Source organism: Pecten maximus, chromosome 1, assembly GCF_902652985.1.
Source record: "Pecten maximus chromosome 1, xPecMax1.1, whole genome shotgun sequence".
NCBI lineage: Eukaryota > Metazoa > Mollusca > Bivalvia > Pectinida > Pectinidae > Pecten > Pecten maximus.
Window position 1 is genome coordinate 8839249 of NC_047015.1, and position 14777 is coordinate 8854025.

General features: G+C 36.1%; 2 protein-coding genes across 2 annotated transcripts in view; one reads left to right on the forward strand and one right to left on the reverse strand.

Moving 5' to 3' along the window:
• The window catches only part of LOC117324040, a 37278-nt gene extending 29714 nt beyond the window's left edge, over positions 1-7564 (reverse strand). The window contains exons 1-2 of the mRNA XM_033879655.1: positions 7471-7564; positions 3941-3982 (exon numbers count right to left, since the gene is read on the reverse strand). The gene's annotated coding sequence lies outside the window, so the exon portion shown is untranslated. The remainder of the gene's footprint in view (positions 1-3940; positions 3983-7470) is intronic.
• Positions 7565-11921: 4357 nt separating this feature from the next.
• LOC117315432 lies at positions 11922-13992 on the forward strand. The gene has a single exon (XM_033870014.1). It carries the CDS (start codon positions 12076-12078, stop codon positions 13990-13992), a length of 1917 nt encoding a protein of 638 aa, XP_033725905.1. The 5' UTR covers positions 11922-12075.
• Positions 13993-14777: the final 785 nt, after the last annotated feature.

A 14777-nucleotide genomic window follows, 5' to 3' on the forward strand; every position in this document is an offset into this window, starting at 1 on the left:
TACAAACCAAGTATGCCGTACTAACTACAAACCAAGTATGCCGTACTAACTACAAACCAAGTATGATGTACTAACTACAAACCAAGTATGATGTACTAACTACAAACCAAGTATGATGTACTAACTACAAACCAAGTATACCGTACTTATTACAAACCAAATATGCTGTACTAACTACAAACCAAGTATGCCGTACTAAGTACAAATCAAATAACAAGTATGCTGTAGTAGTAATGTGACGAATAAGGGCTTGCAGTGTGATGTGGTTTTCGACTTGTTAATGAAGACTTGGCCACGATATTGTAACATTTGATGCTAAAGTACAATATAACTGTTATTATATATTTCATTGAAAATACGCATTGTTAACCGGAGAGCAAGACAGACAATTTAAACCGATTCCCTTCGGTCATATCAAGAAATTCCAAGAACTAAAGGTTGGGAAAAAAGTATTGTTAATTATGGCAAACCAAGTTGTCATTTATTCACGGAGCAACGTTGATCCAGAATTTTACCAAATTATAAAAGATATCTAAAATAATTAAAGAAGATATCTTATAAACTTTTTAAGATATCTTATATAATAAATGAGATATTTTAAATACTTTTCTTTATAAGATATCTCATAAAAGATATGATATAAAGAAAATTAATAAGATATATATATTTTATAAGATATCTTAAATATTATACGAGATATCTTAAATATTATACGAGATATCTTAAATATTATACGAGATATCTTATGTTTTATATCAGATATCTTAAATATTATATGAGATATCTTAAATATTATACGAGATATCTTATGTTTTATATCAGATATCGTATAAAGGAAATTATATAAGATATTTTATATAATTCGATTGTAAGATATCTTATAAAGAACGAGATTTGAATTTGAGATAATAAATTCTCCTCCACTCGATAAAGTATCCGATATGAAGCTGACACTAAATATAATGGTTTGAAGCAGATTGATAATTGCCATACATGCTCCGTGCCTGGCCGTTCGTGGTCGCGACAGAGGGTTGATTGTGTATGTTCCGCGTGCCTTCCAACAAAACGGAGGGAGCAGTCATTCTCTCTAACTTTCAGGTTTTGCCGGTCTCAGGAGAGTCTCGTTTTTTATAAGATATCTTATAAACTTTTCTTTATAAGATATATTATATAAAATATCTTATATATTATAAAAAAAATATCTTAAAAAGAAAAGTTGAAAAGATATCTTATAAAGAAAAGTTTAAAAGATATCTTATAAAGATATAAGATATCTTATATCTTTTATGAGATATTTTATATATCATATAAGATATTTTATAAACTTTAGATAAGATATCTCATAAACATATAGGATATCTATATAATATATAAGATATCTTATACAATTTGATAAAATACTGGATCTACATTGCTCCGCGAATAAATGACAACCTGGCTTGAATTGCCATACAGACTCGAGGCCGACCCAGACTTCTACAGATTCAAAAGTATACATAACAAGTATCGTACTTTACATCTATTGAAGATCCCAACAAACGTATACATAACAAGTATCGTACTTTTCATCTATTGAAGGTCTCAACAAACGTATACATAACAAGTATCGTACTTTACATCTATTGAAGGTCTCAACAAACGTATACATAACAAATATCGTACTTTACATCTATTGAAGGTCCCAACAAACGTATACATAACAAGTATCGTACTTTACATCTATTGAAGGTCTCAACAAACGTATACATAACAAGTATCGTACTTTACATCTATTGAAGGTCCCAACAAACGTATACACAACAAGTATCGTACTTTACATCTATTGAAGCCCCCAACAAACGTATACATAACAAGTATCGTACTTTACATCTATTGAAGGTCTCAACAAACGTATACATAACAAGTATCGTACTTTACATCTATTGAAGGTCCCAACAAACGTATACACAACAAGTATCGTACTTTACATCTATTGAAGCCCCCAACAAACGTATACATAACAAGTATCGTACTTTACATCTATTGAAGCCCCCAACAAACGTATACATAACAAGTATCGTACTTTACATCTATTGAAGGCCCCAACAAACGTATACACAACAAGTATCGTACTTTACATCTATTGAAGGTCCCAACAAACGTATACATAACAAGTATCGTACTTTACATCTATTGAAGGTCTCAACAAACGTATACATAACAAGTATCGTACTTTACATCTATTGAAGGTCCCAACAAACGTATACATAACAAGTATCGTACTTTACATCTATTGAAGCCCCCAACAAACGTATACATAACAGTATCGTACTTTACATCTATTGAAGGTCCCAACAAACGTATAAATAACAAGTATCGTACTTTACATCTATTGAAGCCCCCAACAAACGTATACATAACAAGTATCGTACTTTACATCTATTGAAGCCCCCAACAAACGTATACATAACAAGTATCGTACTTTACATCTATTGAAGGTCTCAACAAACGTATACACAACAAGTATCGTACTTTACATCTATTGAAGGTCCCAACAAACGTATACATAACAGTATCGTACTTTACATCTATTGAAGCCCCCAACAAACGTATACATAACAAGTATCGTACTTTACATCTATTGAAGGTCCCAACAAACGTATACACAACAAGTATCGTACTTTACATCTATTGAAGCCCCCAACAAACGTATACATAACAAGTATCGTACTTTACATCTATTGAAGGTCCCAACAAACGTATACACAACAAGTATCGTACTTTACATCTATTGAAGCCCCCAACAAACGTATACATAACAAGTATCGTACTTTACATCTATTGAAGGTCCCAACAAACGTATACATAACAAGTATCGTACTTTACATCTATTGAAGGTCTCAACAAACGTATACACAACAAGTATCGTACTTTACATCTATAGAAGCCCCCAACAAACGTATACATAACAAGTATCGTACTTTACATCTATTGAAGGTCTCAACAAACGTATACATAACAAGTATCGTACTTTACATCTATTGAAGCCCCCAACAAACGTATACACAACAAGTATCGTACTTTACATCTATTGAAGCCCCCAACAAACGTATACATAACAAGTATCGTACTTTACATCTATTGAAGGTCCCAACAAACGTATACATAACAAGTATCGTACTTTACATCTTTTGAAGGTCCCAACAAACGTATACATAACAAGTATCGTACTTTACATCTATTGAAGCCCCCAACAAACGTATACATAACAAGTATCGTACTTTACATCTATTGAAGATCCCAACAAACGTATACACAACAAGTATCGTACTTTACATCTATTGAAGGTCTCAACAAACGTATACACAACAAGTATCGTACTTTACATCTATTGAAGGTCCCAACAAAGGTATACATAACAAGTATCGTACTTTACATCTATTGAAGGTCCCAACAAACGTATACATAACAAGTATCGTACTTTACATCTATTGAAGGTCCCAACAAACGTATACATAACAGTATCGTACATTACATCTATTGAAGGTCCCAACAAACGTTTACATAACAAGTATCGTACTTTACATCTATTGAAGGTCCCAACAAACGTTAAACAGACGAGAGACGTATATTTAGTCAGCAAACTTATTACTTCTGTGCCAAATGCCACGACGTCGCTTCGTCACCGATGTCAGAACCCAAACGGTTGACGTAAAGTGCACTTTGTTACCTAGTGAACGATCAAACTTCATGTTTGAATTGCTTGAGAGCTTTGGCTGTGATTACTGCCTGTTCTTACAGAACATGGAAAATGTTCCCCAGAACCTCTCTTCACTTGCTACAGAATAGAGAATTCTAGTGTAACTGTAACTTATCTGTCTATTGATGTTAACAACATTTTTATTGTTTGAGACAGACATGTATTTGCAATTTACATCTTAAGTAGAATAAGTATATCTACCTTTAGTTGGATTCCTTAGTGCAGGTGCCAAATGTCATTAACCTGAAAATATCAGAGTGATATAACCCAAAGTAGACAATCGAAATTCTAACTCAAACTCGAAAAGGTCAAAATATCAACAAAATAAAGGATTTCAAAAAGTACAACGTGTAAGTAGTATGTATCAAACCGTAATTAAACTCATATACACACCGTACTTATACTCAAATACACACCGTACTTATACTCAAATACACACCGTACTTATACTCAAATACAAACCGTACTTATACTCAAATACAAACCGTACTTATACTCATATACACACCGTACTTATACTCAAATACACACCGTACTTATACTCATATACAAACCGTACTCATACTTAAATAAACACCGTACTCATACTAAAATACAAACCGTACTCATACTCAAATACAAACCTTTCTTATACTCATATACAAACCGTACTCATACTTAAATATAAAACCGTACTCATACTCAAATACAAACCTTTCTTATACTCATATACAAACCGTACTTATACTCAAATATAAAACCGTACTTATACTCAAATACACACCGTAATTATACTCAAATACACACCGTACTTATACTCAAATAAATGCGTACTTATACTCAAATACCCACCGTACTTATACTCAAATACAAACCGTACTTATACTCAAATATAAAACCGTACTTATACTCAAATACACACCGTAATTATACTCAAATACCCACCGTACTTATACTCAAATAAAACCGTACTTATACTCAAATACACACCATACTTATACTCATATATACACCGTACTTATACTCAAATAAAACCGTACTTATACTCAAATACACACCGTAATTATACTCAAATACCCACCGTACTTATACTCAAATAAAACCGTACTTATACTCAAATACACACCATACTTATACTCATATATACACCGTACTTATACTCAAATAAAACCGTACTTATACTCAAATACACACCGTAATTATACTCAAATACAAACCGTAATTATACTCAAATATAAAACCGTACTTATACTCAAATACACACCGTAATTATACTCAAATACCCACCGTACTTATACTCAAATAAAACCGTACTTATACTCAAATACACACCGTACTTATACTCAAATACACACCGTACTTATACTCATATATACACCGTACTTATACTCAAATACACACCGTACTTATACTCATATACACACCGTACTTATACTCAAATACACACTGTACTTATACTCAAATACCCACCGTACTTATACTCATATACACACCGTACTTATACTCAAATACACACCGTACTTATACTCAAATACACATCCTACTTATACTCAAATACCCACCGTACTTATACTCATATACACACCGTACTTATACTCAAATACACACCGTACTTATACTCAAATACACACCGTACTTATACTCATATACCCACCGTACTTATACTCAAATACACATCCTACTTATACTCAAATACACATCCTACTTATACTCAAATACACACCGTACTTATACTCAAATACACACCGTACTTATACTCAAATACACACCATACTTATACTCATATACCCACCGTACTTATACTCATATACACACCGTACTTATACTCAAATACACACCGTACTTATACTCATATATACACCGTACTTATACTCAAATACCCACCGTACTTATACTCAAATACCCACCGTACTTATACTCATATACACACCGTACTTATACTCAAATACACACCGTACTTATACTCAAATACACACCGTACTTATACTCAAATACCCACCGTACTTATACTCAAATACACACCATACTTATACTCATATACACACCATACTTATACTCAAATACACATCCTACTTATACTCAAATACCCACCGTACTCATACTAAAATACAAACCGTACTCATACTCATATATACACCGTACTTATACTCAAATACACATCCTACTTATACTCAAATACCCACCGTACTCATACTAAAATACAAACCGTACTCATACTCAAATACACACCGTACTTATACTCATATATACACCGTACTTATACTCAAATATCAAATCGTACTTATACTCAAATACACACCGTACTTATACTCAAATACACACCGTACTTATACTCAAATACACACCGTAATTATACTCAAATACACACCGTACTTATACTCAAATACACATCCTACTTATACTCAAATACACACCGTACTTATACTCAAATACACATCCTACTTATACTCAAATACACATCCTACTTATACTCAAATACACACCGTAATTATACTCAAATACCCACCGTACTTATACTCATATACACACCGTACTTATACTCATATACCCACCGTACTCATACTAAAATACAAACCGTACTCATACTCATATATACACCGTACTTATACTCAAATATCAAATCGTACTTATACTCAAATACCCACCGTACTCATACTAAAATACAAACCGTACTTATACTCATATACACACCGTACTTATACTCATATATACATCCTACTTATACTCAAATACCCACCGTACTCATACTAAAATACAAACCGTACTCATACTCATATATACACCGTACTTATACTCAAATACACATCCTACTTATACTCAAATACCCACCGTACTCATACTAAAATACAAACCGTACTTATACTCATATACACACCGTACTTATACTCAAATACACATCCTACTTATACTCAAATACCCACCGTACTCATACTAAAATACAAACCGTACTCATACTCAAATACACACCGTACTTATACTCATATACACACCGTACTTATACTCAAATACACACCGTACTTATACTCAAATACAAACCGTACTTATACTCATATACACACCGTACTTATAATCAAATACACATCCTACTTATACTCAAATACATACAGTACTTATAATCAAATACACATCCTACTTATACTCAAATACACATCTTACTCATACTCAAATACATACCGTACTCATACTCAAATATAACGTGCTCATACTCAAATATTTTCTCTTACGTGGTATTGTCACTATAATATACGTTTTTATTATATCTGTTTTGCCGAAATTAACAGGTCATTAACAGGTAGATTAACAAATTAAATGTCAAAATTAAGACCTATGGATAGCCATGATACATATGTTAACAATTGGTCAAGTTACATCTGTTTAATTGCAACAGAAGTGATTTTTAATCTGGATAAATATCAATTGATTAACTACTTACATGAACCTTAAGTACCATGCATCACTTTTATTATCAATATAAGTAAATAAGACCTCAATAATGTCCGCTAACCTGTCGTTTTGGCCCCTCTACTAAATGTTTATGTCTTACGACTTCGGTTTTTGCACAGGTCCTAGCCTCGTCTGTCAATACACCCAATATATAATCAAGCTTGATTATATATTGGGTGTATTGACAGACGAGGCTAGGACCTGTGGTTTTTGTAACACATCGGATTTGGCTATCATTTGTTGCCGCGAGTTCGATTTCAGAAAAATAAATAAATAAATGTACAAATTCTGGCTTGCTAAATACTTACTATAAGTTATCCAAACCCGGTATAAAATCCACTGAAATACCTCAATAAAACGTTCAACGTACAAATATGTTCTATAACCAGTACAATTAGCTTCTATTGGGGATCCCACAAAGTCTATAAATAGATCCCACTGTATTTCCGCACACTGAAAAAATCCCCACGCCAATCGGAACACTTATCCAATCGGAACACCTCGCCTCCGTCTGCGAACGTAGTTTCGGAGAAAATGACGAGGGGTTCCGATTGAACACTTATCGTGTATCAGTATGGATACGCTCCGAGTGTATCCGGGTGTTAATGGTACATGGAAAACGCACTGGTAAAGAGAAAAGCATCGGTGGTTGTTTCAAAGCCGGACTGTTGTTCTGCAAAGCACAGACTGTAGTCTAAATGGCGACAGATCGAAAGAAAAGTTAAGGTAAGTCATTATTTGAGGTGGTTTCCTCATTTCTGTATGTTTTCTGATATCGCGAATAGTCACACGGAATGCCGGATGAACTAATTATCATTCACATTTGACAATTTATTTACATGTAAATACCCACAATTCAGTTCCAAACCGAAATATGTTGCTGGGAACAGCGGACGAAATAGCAAATTGGAACCGTCTACTAAATTGATCCGCTCTCGAAATAGTCACAAGAGTGCCGCTTGTTCTTGAAGCCATGTACATACTCCCAAACAACCTAAAATTCTAGTTTCACATATGTATTAATGGCAATCCAAGATACTCATTCATGCTCTCCCAACATTAAAATGACACTGGCCTGGACGCTTGACCGGGGGAGTCCTTGAGACATCAGTGTATAAAAATAACTCGCCGCATTTATATTTATAGCGAGATTTGTCACGGAGCTAATAATGCTTTCATTTAAACATATTAACAGAATATTCGCGTAATACCCAGGTAAGTGAACAAAATAAACAAACATAGTTTACATTTAAATACTTAATTTTAAAATGTAGCAATATGCATACAACAAAACATCGATAAAATCTTAGATCTGTGAAGTTTTATGTTCAAAAGCTAACCAGCAATCCAATAGACGTCCGGAAAAATCGGAATTCGAGTCTATTCCTTTTTCTTCTCTCGTTAAGTTCCAACGAATCATTTCCTTTCCTAAAGAAATACTCGGATTTTGCCGATTCTACACACTTTTATGTCCTTTTTTTTTGGCAGAATATATGTCTGCATTTTCGTAGTTCCACGCTTGCGGCGTTCCGCCATTTTGTATGGACTGTAAAACCCGCCGTTGCATTGTGGGATCAATTTTCAGAGAAACTTTGTCTTTGTATTTTTGGGAATTCCTCGTATGCTTTCATAAATACACATTTTCTTTCAGTTTTTTTGATTGACGATAATCTGTTAGGTATGTATCAAGTCATTGGTGATTCTAATTAGTGGTCATGCATCGCCAACGAGCCGGACTGCTATTCATTTCCAAAGCACCGCCTGTTATCAAAAACAGGGTTTCCATCCAAACACGGATTCATAAGTATGCCTTCTACAAACACTAAATAGAAATATATAGACCGCTATACCAAAACAACACGTGCGTTTTGCTTTCAGAGATCTAGTAGGTTCAAGTCGTAAAGAACGCTAAAGTGTCTTTTCAGCTGAAGTAGTTAATGGAAAATAAAACACTGGAAATCAAGGTAATTACACGTCTATGACAAGAGGCCCAATGGAGTTGATTGAGGTCATTTCTACAGATACTATGCTGATAACCAGTTTATTCAAATATCGGTGTAAGCTAGGTTTATTTATGTCAATACATTTTCAAGTCCTTCATTCCAGCATACTATAGGCCTAATATCAGGTCTTGTTGACACTTGGCTGTCGCATAATCATTGTTTAAAGATTTAAGCATATTTCACCCTGTGACCTTGAATGTAGGTCAAGGTCATTTATTTGAACAAACTTGGTAGCCTTTCACAACAGCATGCTACAGGTCCAATATCATTCCTCTGGGCCTCTTGGTTATAGCCTATTTGACCCGTGTGACCTTAAATAAAGGTCAATGTCATTCATTTGAACAAAGTTGGTAGCCCTTCACCCCAGCATGCTACAGGCCCTATATCAAGTCCTGGGCCTCTTGGTTATCGAGAAGAAGTTCGTTGAAGATTGTAGCCTATTTGACCCATGTGACCTTGAATGAAGGTCAAGGTCATTCATTTTAACAAACTGTGTAAACCTTCAGTCTAGGATTCTACAGGCCCAATATCAAGTCCCTGGGCCTCTTGGTTGTTTAAATGAAAAATTTGACGCCGGACGGACGGACGACGGACGCCGCACCACGTCTAAAGCTCACTTGCCTTTCGAGCAGGTGAGCTTGAATGATATAGCAAACGCAGATGTATAGGTGCTTATCACGTGTATATAGAGGATATTGAATGGTTTCCCGTTTAATATAACATATATTTCATGAGTATGACAGAATATCGATATTTTCACGAGTGCGAAATTTTCTTTTATTGCATGTTGCATACTTAAAAACAAAATCAAAAACATTGAAAAATTAATAGTAAAAAAGTGCGGGAATCAGAAAAATATTTCTTGACGTCATCTCTTTGTGACGTTACTCCACGTCAACTTGACAGCGCCACCAGAAAGGACTGATCATCGCAATTTAAGAGTTTCCTGCTGTTATCGCATAATCTATATGCATGATTGCATAGCTAACGTCAAGTTAGAATTTTGACAAAAACTAGTCTGAATATATCAGAAATACAACAAAATAACCAATTCATCTATCATCACTTCGATTGGAAAAATCGGCAAGTTTCAATGTGGTGAATACAAAGGTTCGCTCTGATTGGTCAAAAACCAAAAACTTATATTTTCACTGCAAAATCTTATATTTTCACTGCAAAATTTTATATTTTCACAGCTCATCGCTGCAGTGAAAATATTTTATTAGTTTGATAAATTTGGCAAAAATGCAATAAAGGCTAATATGTTTTAGTATATAATCAATCTTTATATAGAAGTATAGACGGTGCTATCCGTACATACACATTTCGAACACAATGCGTCCGTTATATATCTTTACCAAACCATTGCATTGGAGTGTCGGCGTTGTTGAAATTCTCTCTGGGCACTATATATAACTGAAGTTAACACAAAACAGTACACATGCACCTAACACGTCACATGAATAGCCGAAGGAGTTGCTTAAATACACTTGTACATGACATTTGTATTTTCCGTTGGATTATTTTTGATACCAAAAACACTTGAAGCTACTAGATCTCTGAAAGTAAAACGTATGTGTTATTTTGTATATCAGTCTATATATATCTATTTCCTGCTGGTGAAAGGCAAACTGACTTTACATGATACATGTGTTTGGATGGAAACCATGCTTTTGTTTACAGTCGGTGCTTTGGAAATGAATAACAGTCCGGCTCGTTGGCGATAAAATTACTGATCACTAATTAATGGGAGGGTAATTAGAACCATCAATGTGTTTATCCCGTGTACAAGTGTTCATAGAACAGGTGACTTTCTTGTGACTGTTTCGAGAGGGAATCAATTTAGTAGACGGGTCCAATTTGTCATTTCGTCCGGTGTTCCCAGCAACAAATTTCGGTTTGGAATTGAATTGTGGATATCTACCTATAAAACAATAGTCAATTGTGAATAATGTGTTCGTCCGACATATCATGTGACTATTCAAGTTTGTCAGAAAACATCCAGAAATACAGAAACCACCTCAAATACATGACTTACCATCACTTTTCTTTCGATCTGTCGCCATTTGACCAGTCTGTGCTTTGCAAAGTAACAGTCCGACTTTGGAACAACAAACGGTGCTTTCCCCTCTAGCAGTATGGAAACTAGGAGTTTCGTCTTTTTACCAGTATGGAAACTAGGAGTTTCGTCTTAGTATAAAAGCGGCCGAAATGATTAATGCTCATGTTCTACTATGTAAGATTGATTTGTTCTCCGTCTGTGAATTAACTTTGTTATACTTTGTGGATTGCCTGGAAATTTTGAAAACTACTTTACCGTTGATATGGATTATATTCCTGCTTGTTATTCATGAATAGGCAGCAATGCGTTTGTGTATGTAAAGAAAGACAAAGTAGACACTGGTGTACATACATACATACATACATACATACATACATACGTACGTACGTACGTACGTACATACATACATACATACATACATACATACATACATACATACATACATACATCATACGTACGTACATACATACATACATACATACATACATACATACACACACACACACACACATACATACATACATACATACATACATACATACATACACACACACACACACACACACACACACACACACACACACACACACACACACACACACACACACACACACACATACATACATACATACATACATACATACATACATACATACATACATACATACATACATAAATATATACATACATACATACATACATACATAACAGAATGTTGCTGTGCTCATATAAAGGTTAGTATTTACTGCAGATATCTGAGTATTAATCATTTCTCCCTCAGTTCACCAGATTATATTCAGTTTTAGACGCGAGCAATTTCTCTGTTAACCCCTAACGTATGTTACATCATGTTACGTCAACAAAGTACATCCATGATTGTGCCAGTATGGATATCAACCGATGATACCCCAACTCAAGAAATATTAACTTACGCGTTGTTAGAGACGCAAAGTGACACCACATTCATTCTTGATGACACTGCAGCAGCTCTGAAAGTAAGTAACCAACCTGCAAAACTGAGCTTATCAACGATGACCTCTCAAAACACCATTATTGATAGTACCAGGATATCCAATCTACGAGTTAGGGGTTTCTATTCACCTGATAATCATGCTGTGCATATCAATCAAGCGTACACCAGAAGTTTTATTCCAGCTGATCGTTCCCACATCCCCGAAAGGAAGACTGTTACTAGCTGGCCTCACCTTCATTCAGTTTCTGATCGTATACCACCGCTTCAGTCATGTGATATTGGTCTACTAATCGGATACGACTGCCCACAAGCTCTTGTACCGAGGAAAATATTGGTGGGTCAGACAAACGAGCCATACGCAGTACAAACAATATTGGGATGGAGTGTTGTCGGCTATTCAGAGACTACTTCAGGGACGCCTGTTGCTGCTGGTATTAGCTGCCGTACATCAGTTAAGGAAGTACCCTGTACACCCAGAGATGTAATAAGAGTGTTAGAATATGACTTTGCACTTGAGAAGAAAACTTACAAGGAATTCTCCCAGGAGGATATTCATTTTCTGAATATTATGGAAGAAAATATTCGTCAACGAGATGATAAGCACCTAGAGATGCCACTTTCTTTTAAGGAACGACCCAATTTGCCTAACGACAAACTGCTTGCCTTGATGCGTTTAAAACACCTGAAAAACAAATTTAAGCGGGATCAAAGGTATTTTGAACATTACAAACTTTTCATGAATGAGATGATACAACGGGGTGATGCAGAGCCTGTAAATGCCGATGGACCGGAAGGAGGCCTGTGGTATATCCCACACCATGGAGTTTATCACGTAAAGAAACCCGACAAGCTCCGAGTTGTCTTTGATTGTTCAGCGAGGTATCTCAACGCATCCCTAAACGACCATTTACTTACAGGCCCTGATCTCACAAACGGACTTGCTGGTGTCCTCTGCAGATTTAGAACATTCCCCATCGCCATCATGTGTGACGTAGAGAAAATGTTCCACCAATTTGTTGTGAAAGATACAGACAGAGACTATCTTCGGTTTCTATGGTGGGAGGATGGCGACATCGACAAAGAGCCAGTAGAATATCGTATGCGTGTGCATTTGTTTGGCGCAGCATCCTCACCTGGATGTGCAAACTACGGACTTAAACATCTTGCCAGGACCCAAGTGACCGAGCTTCCTCGTGCCCCCTCTTTCATACAAAATGATTTCTATGTTGATGATGGCTTGACGAGTGTGGAAACCGAAGATGAAGCCATTCAGCTGGTATCCGACGCTCAGCAACTCTGCGCAAGTGGTGGACTACGTTTGCACAAATTCATCTCCAATAGTAAACGTGTGATAGACTCTATTCAGGTGTCAGAGAGAGCAACAGATATAAAGAATCTAGACTTGTCACAGGAACGACTACCTGTTGAGTGTGCACTCGGAGTGGAGTGGTGTGTTGAAGAGGATGTCTTTAGATTCAACGTCACTGTAAAGGACATTACTCCTACAAGGCGAAACATGTTGTCCATTGTATCGTCCATATTTGATCCGTTAGGATTCCTTTCACCATTCACTCTTAGAGGAAAGAAAATTCTTCAAGAACTGTGTCAAAATGGTATTGACTGGGACGAACCTCTCCAAACCTATTTACAGCCTCAATGGGAAAGTTGGATTGCTGACATCCATAATCTTCGTCTCATAACCATTCCAATGTGTCTCAAGATTATTGTCATATGTTTTGTTGGTGCGACTCTTGCCTTGGACAACACAATCTCCCACCATCCTCAAATATGAACACTGGCCATAGCCATAGGTGCTGGCATCAGAAAAATGGTGAAGCTCAATCGTGGGGTTCTCGTTGAGGTCAGGTCCTAGATTGGAGCTAACTGCGGCCGTGCTCTCTGTGAAGATGAGCACCTTTCTACGGGAAGAGCTCAATATGAAGATAGACAAGGAATAATTTTGGACCGATTCACGAGTTGTTTTAGGTTACATAAACAACGAGGCGCGTCGATTCCATGTCTTCGTAGCGAATCGTGTGCAAATGATCAGAGATGCTACAGAGCCCCAACAGTGGTTTTATGTAAACACAAAGAACAACCCAGCTGATCATGCATCTAGAGGTCTTGCTGTCTCCGAGACTGTGAATTCAACGTGGTTTACTGGTCCATCGTTCTTATGGCAGCGTAATATCCAATTAGAGAATATAGATACCAACTTACCACTGGGAGACCCGGAAGTCAGGCCAGCAAGGACACTGAACAGTGAAGACATCCTTTCCTGACGTCCTTGGTCGTCTTGATCGATTTTCCTGTTGGAATACAGCAGTATCAGCGATAGAGAGAATACAGAGATTATAAAATGGAGTCAAGGGAACACATTTGACCTCTGTAGAAGAAAGAGAAAAGGCCAAGCAATTTATCATTGGTCTTGTTCAACGTTGGGCATTTAAAGACTCCATAGATACCATAAAAACCCGCGGAACGCTTCCAAAGACAAGTCATCTCTACCCCCTTGATCCAGTTCTCCAGGAATGAGTTCTCCGAGTTGGTGGACGTTTTAGGAACGCGGAATGTACT

Bases quoted from the DNA above. Each gene is read 5' to 3' on its own strand.
- LOC117315432 (XM_033870014.1), top strand. From the start codon at position 12,076: ATGTTACGTCAACAAAGTACATCCATGATTGTGCCAGTATGGATATCA.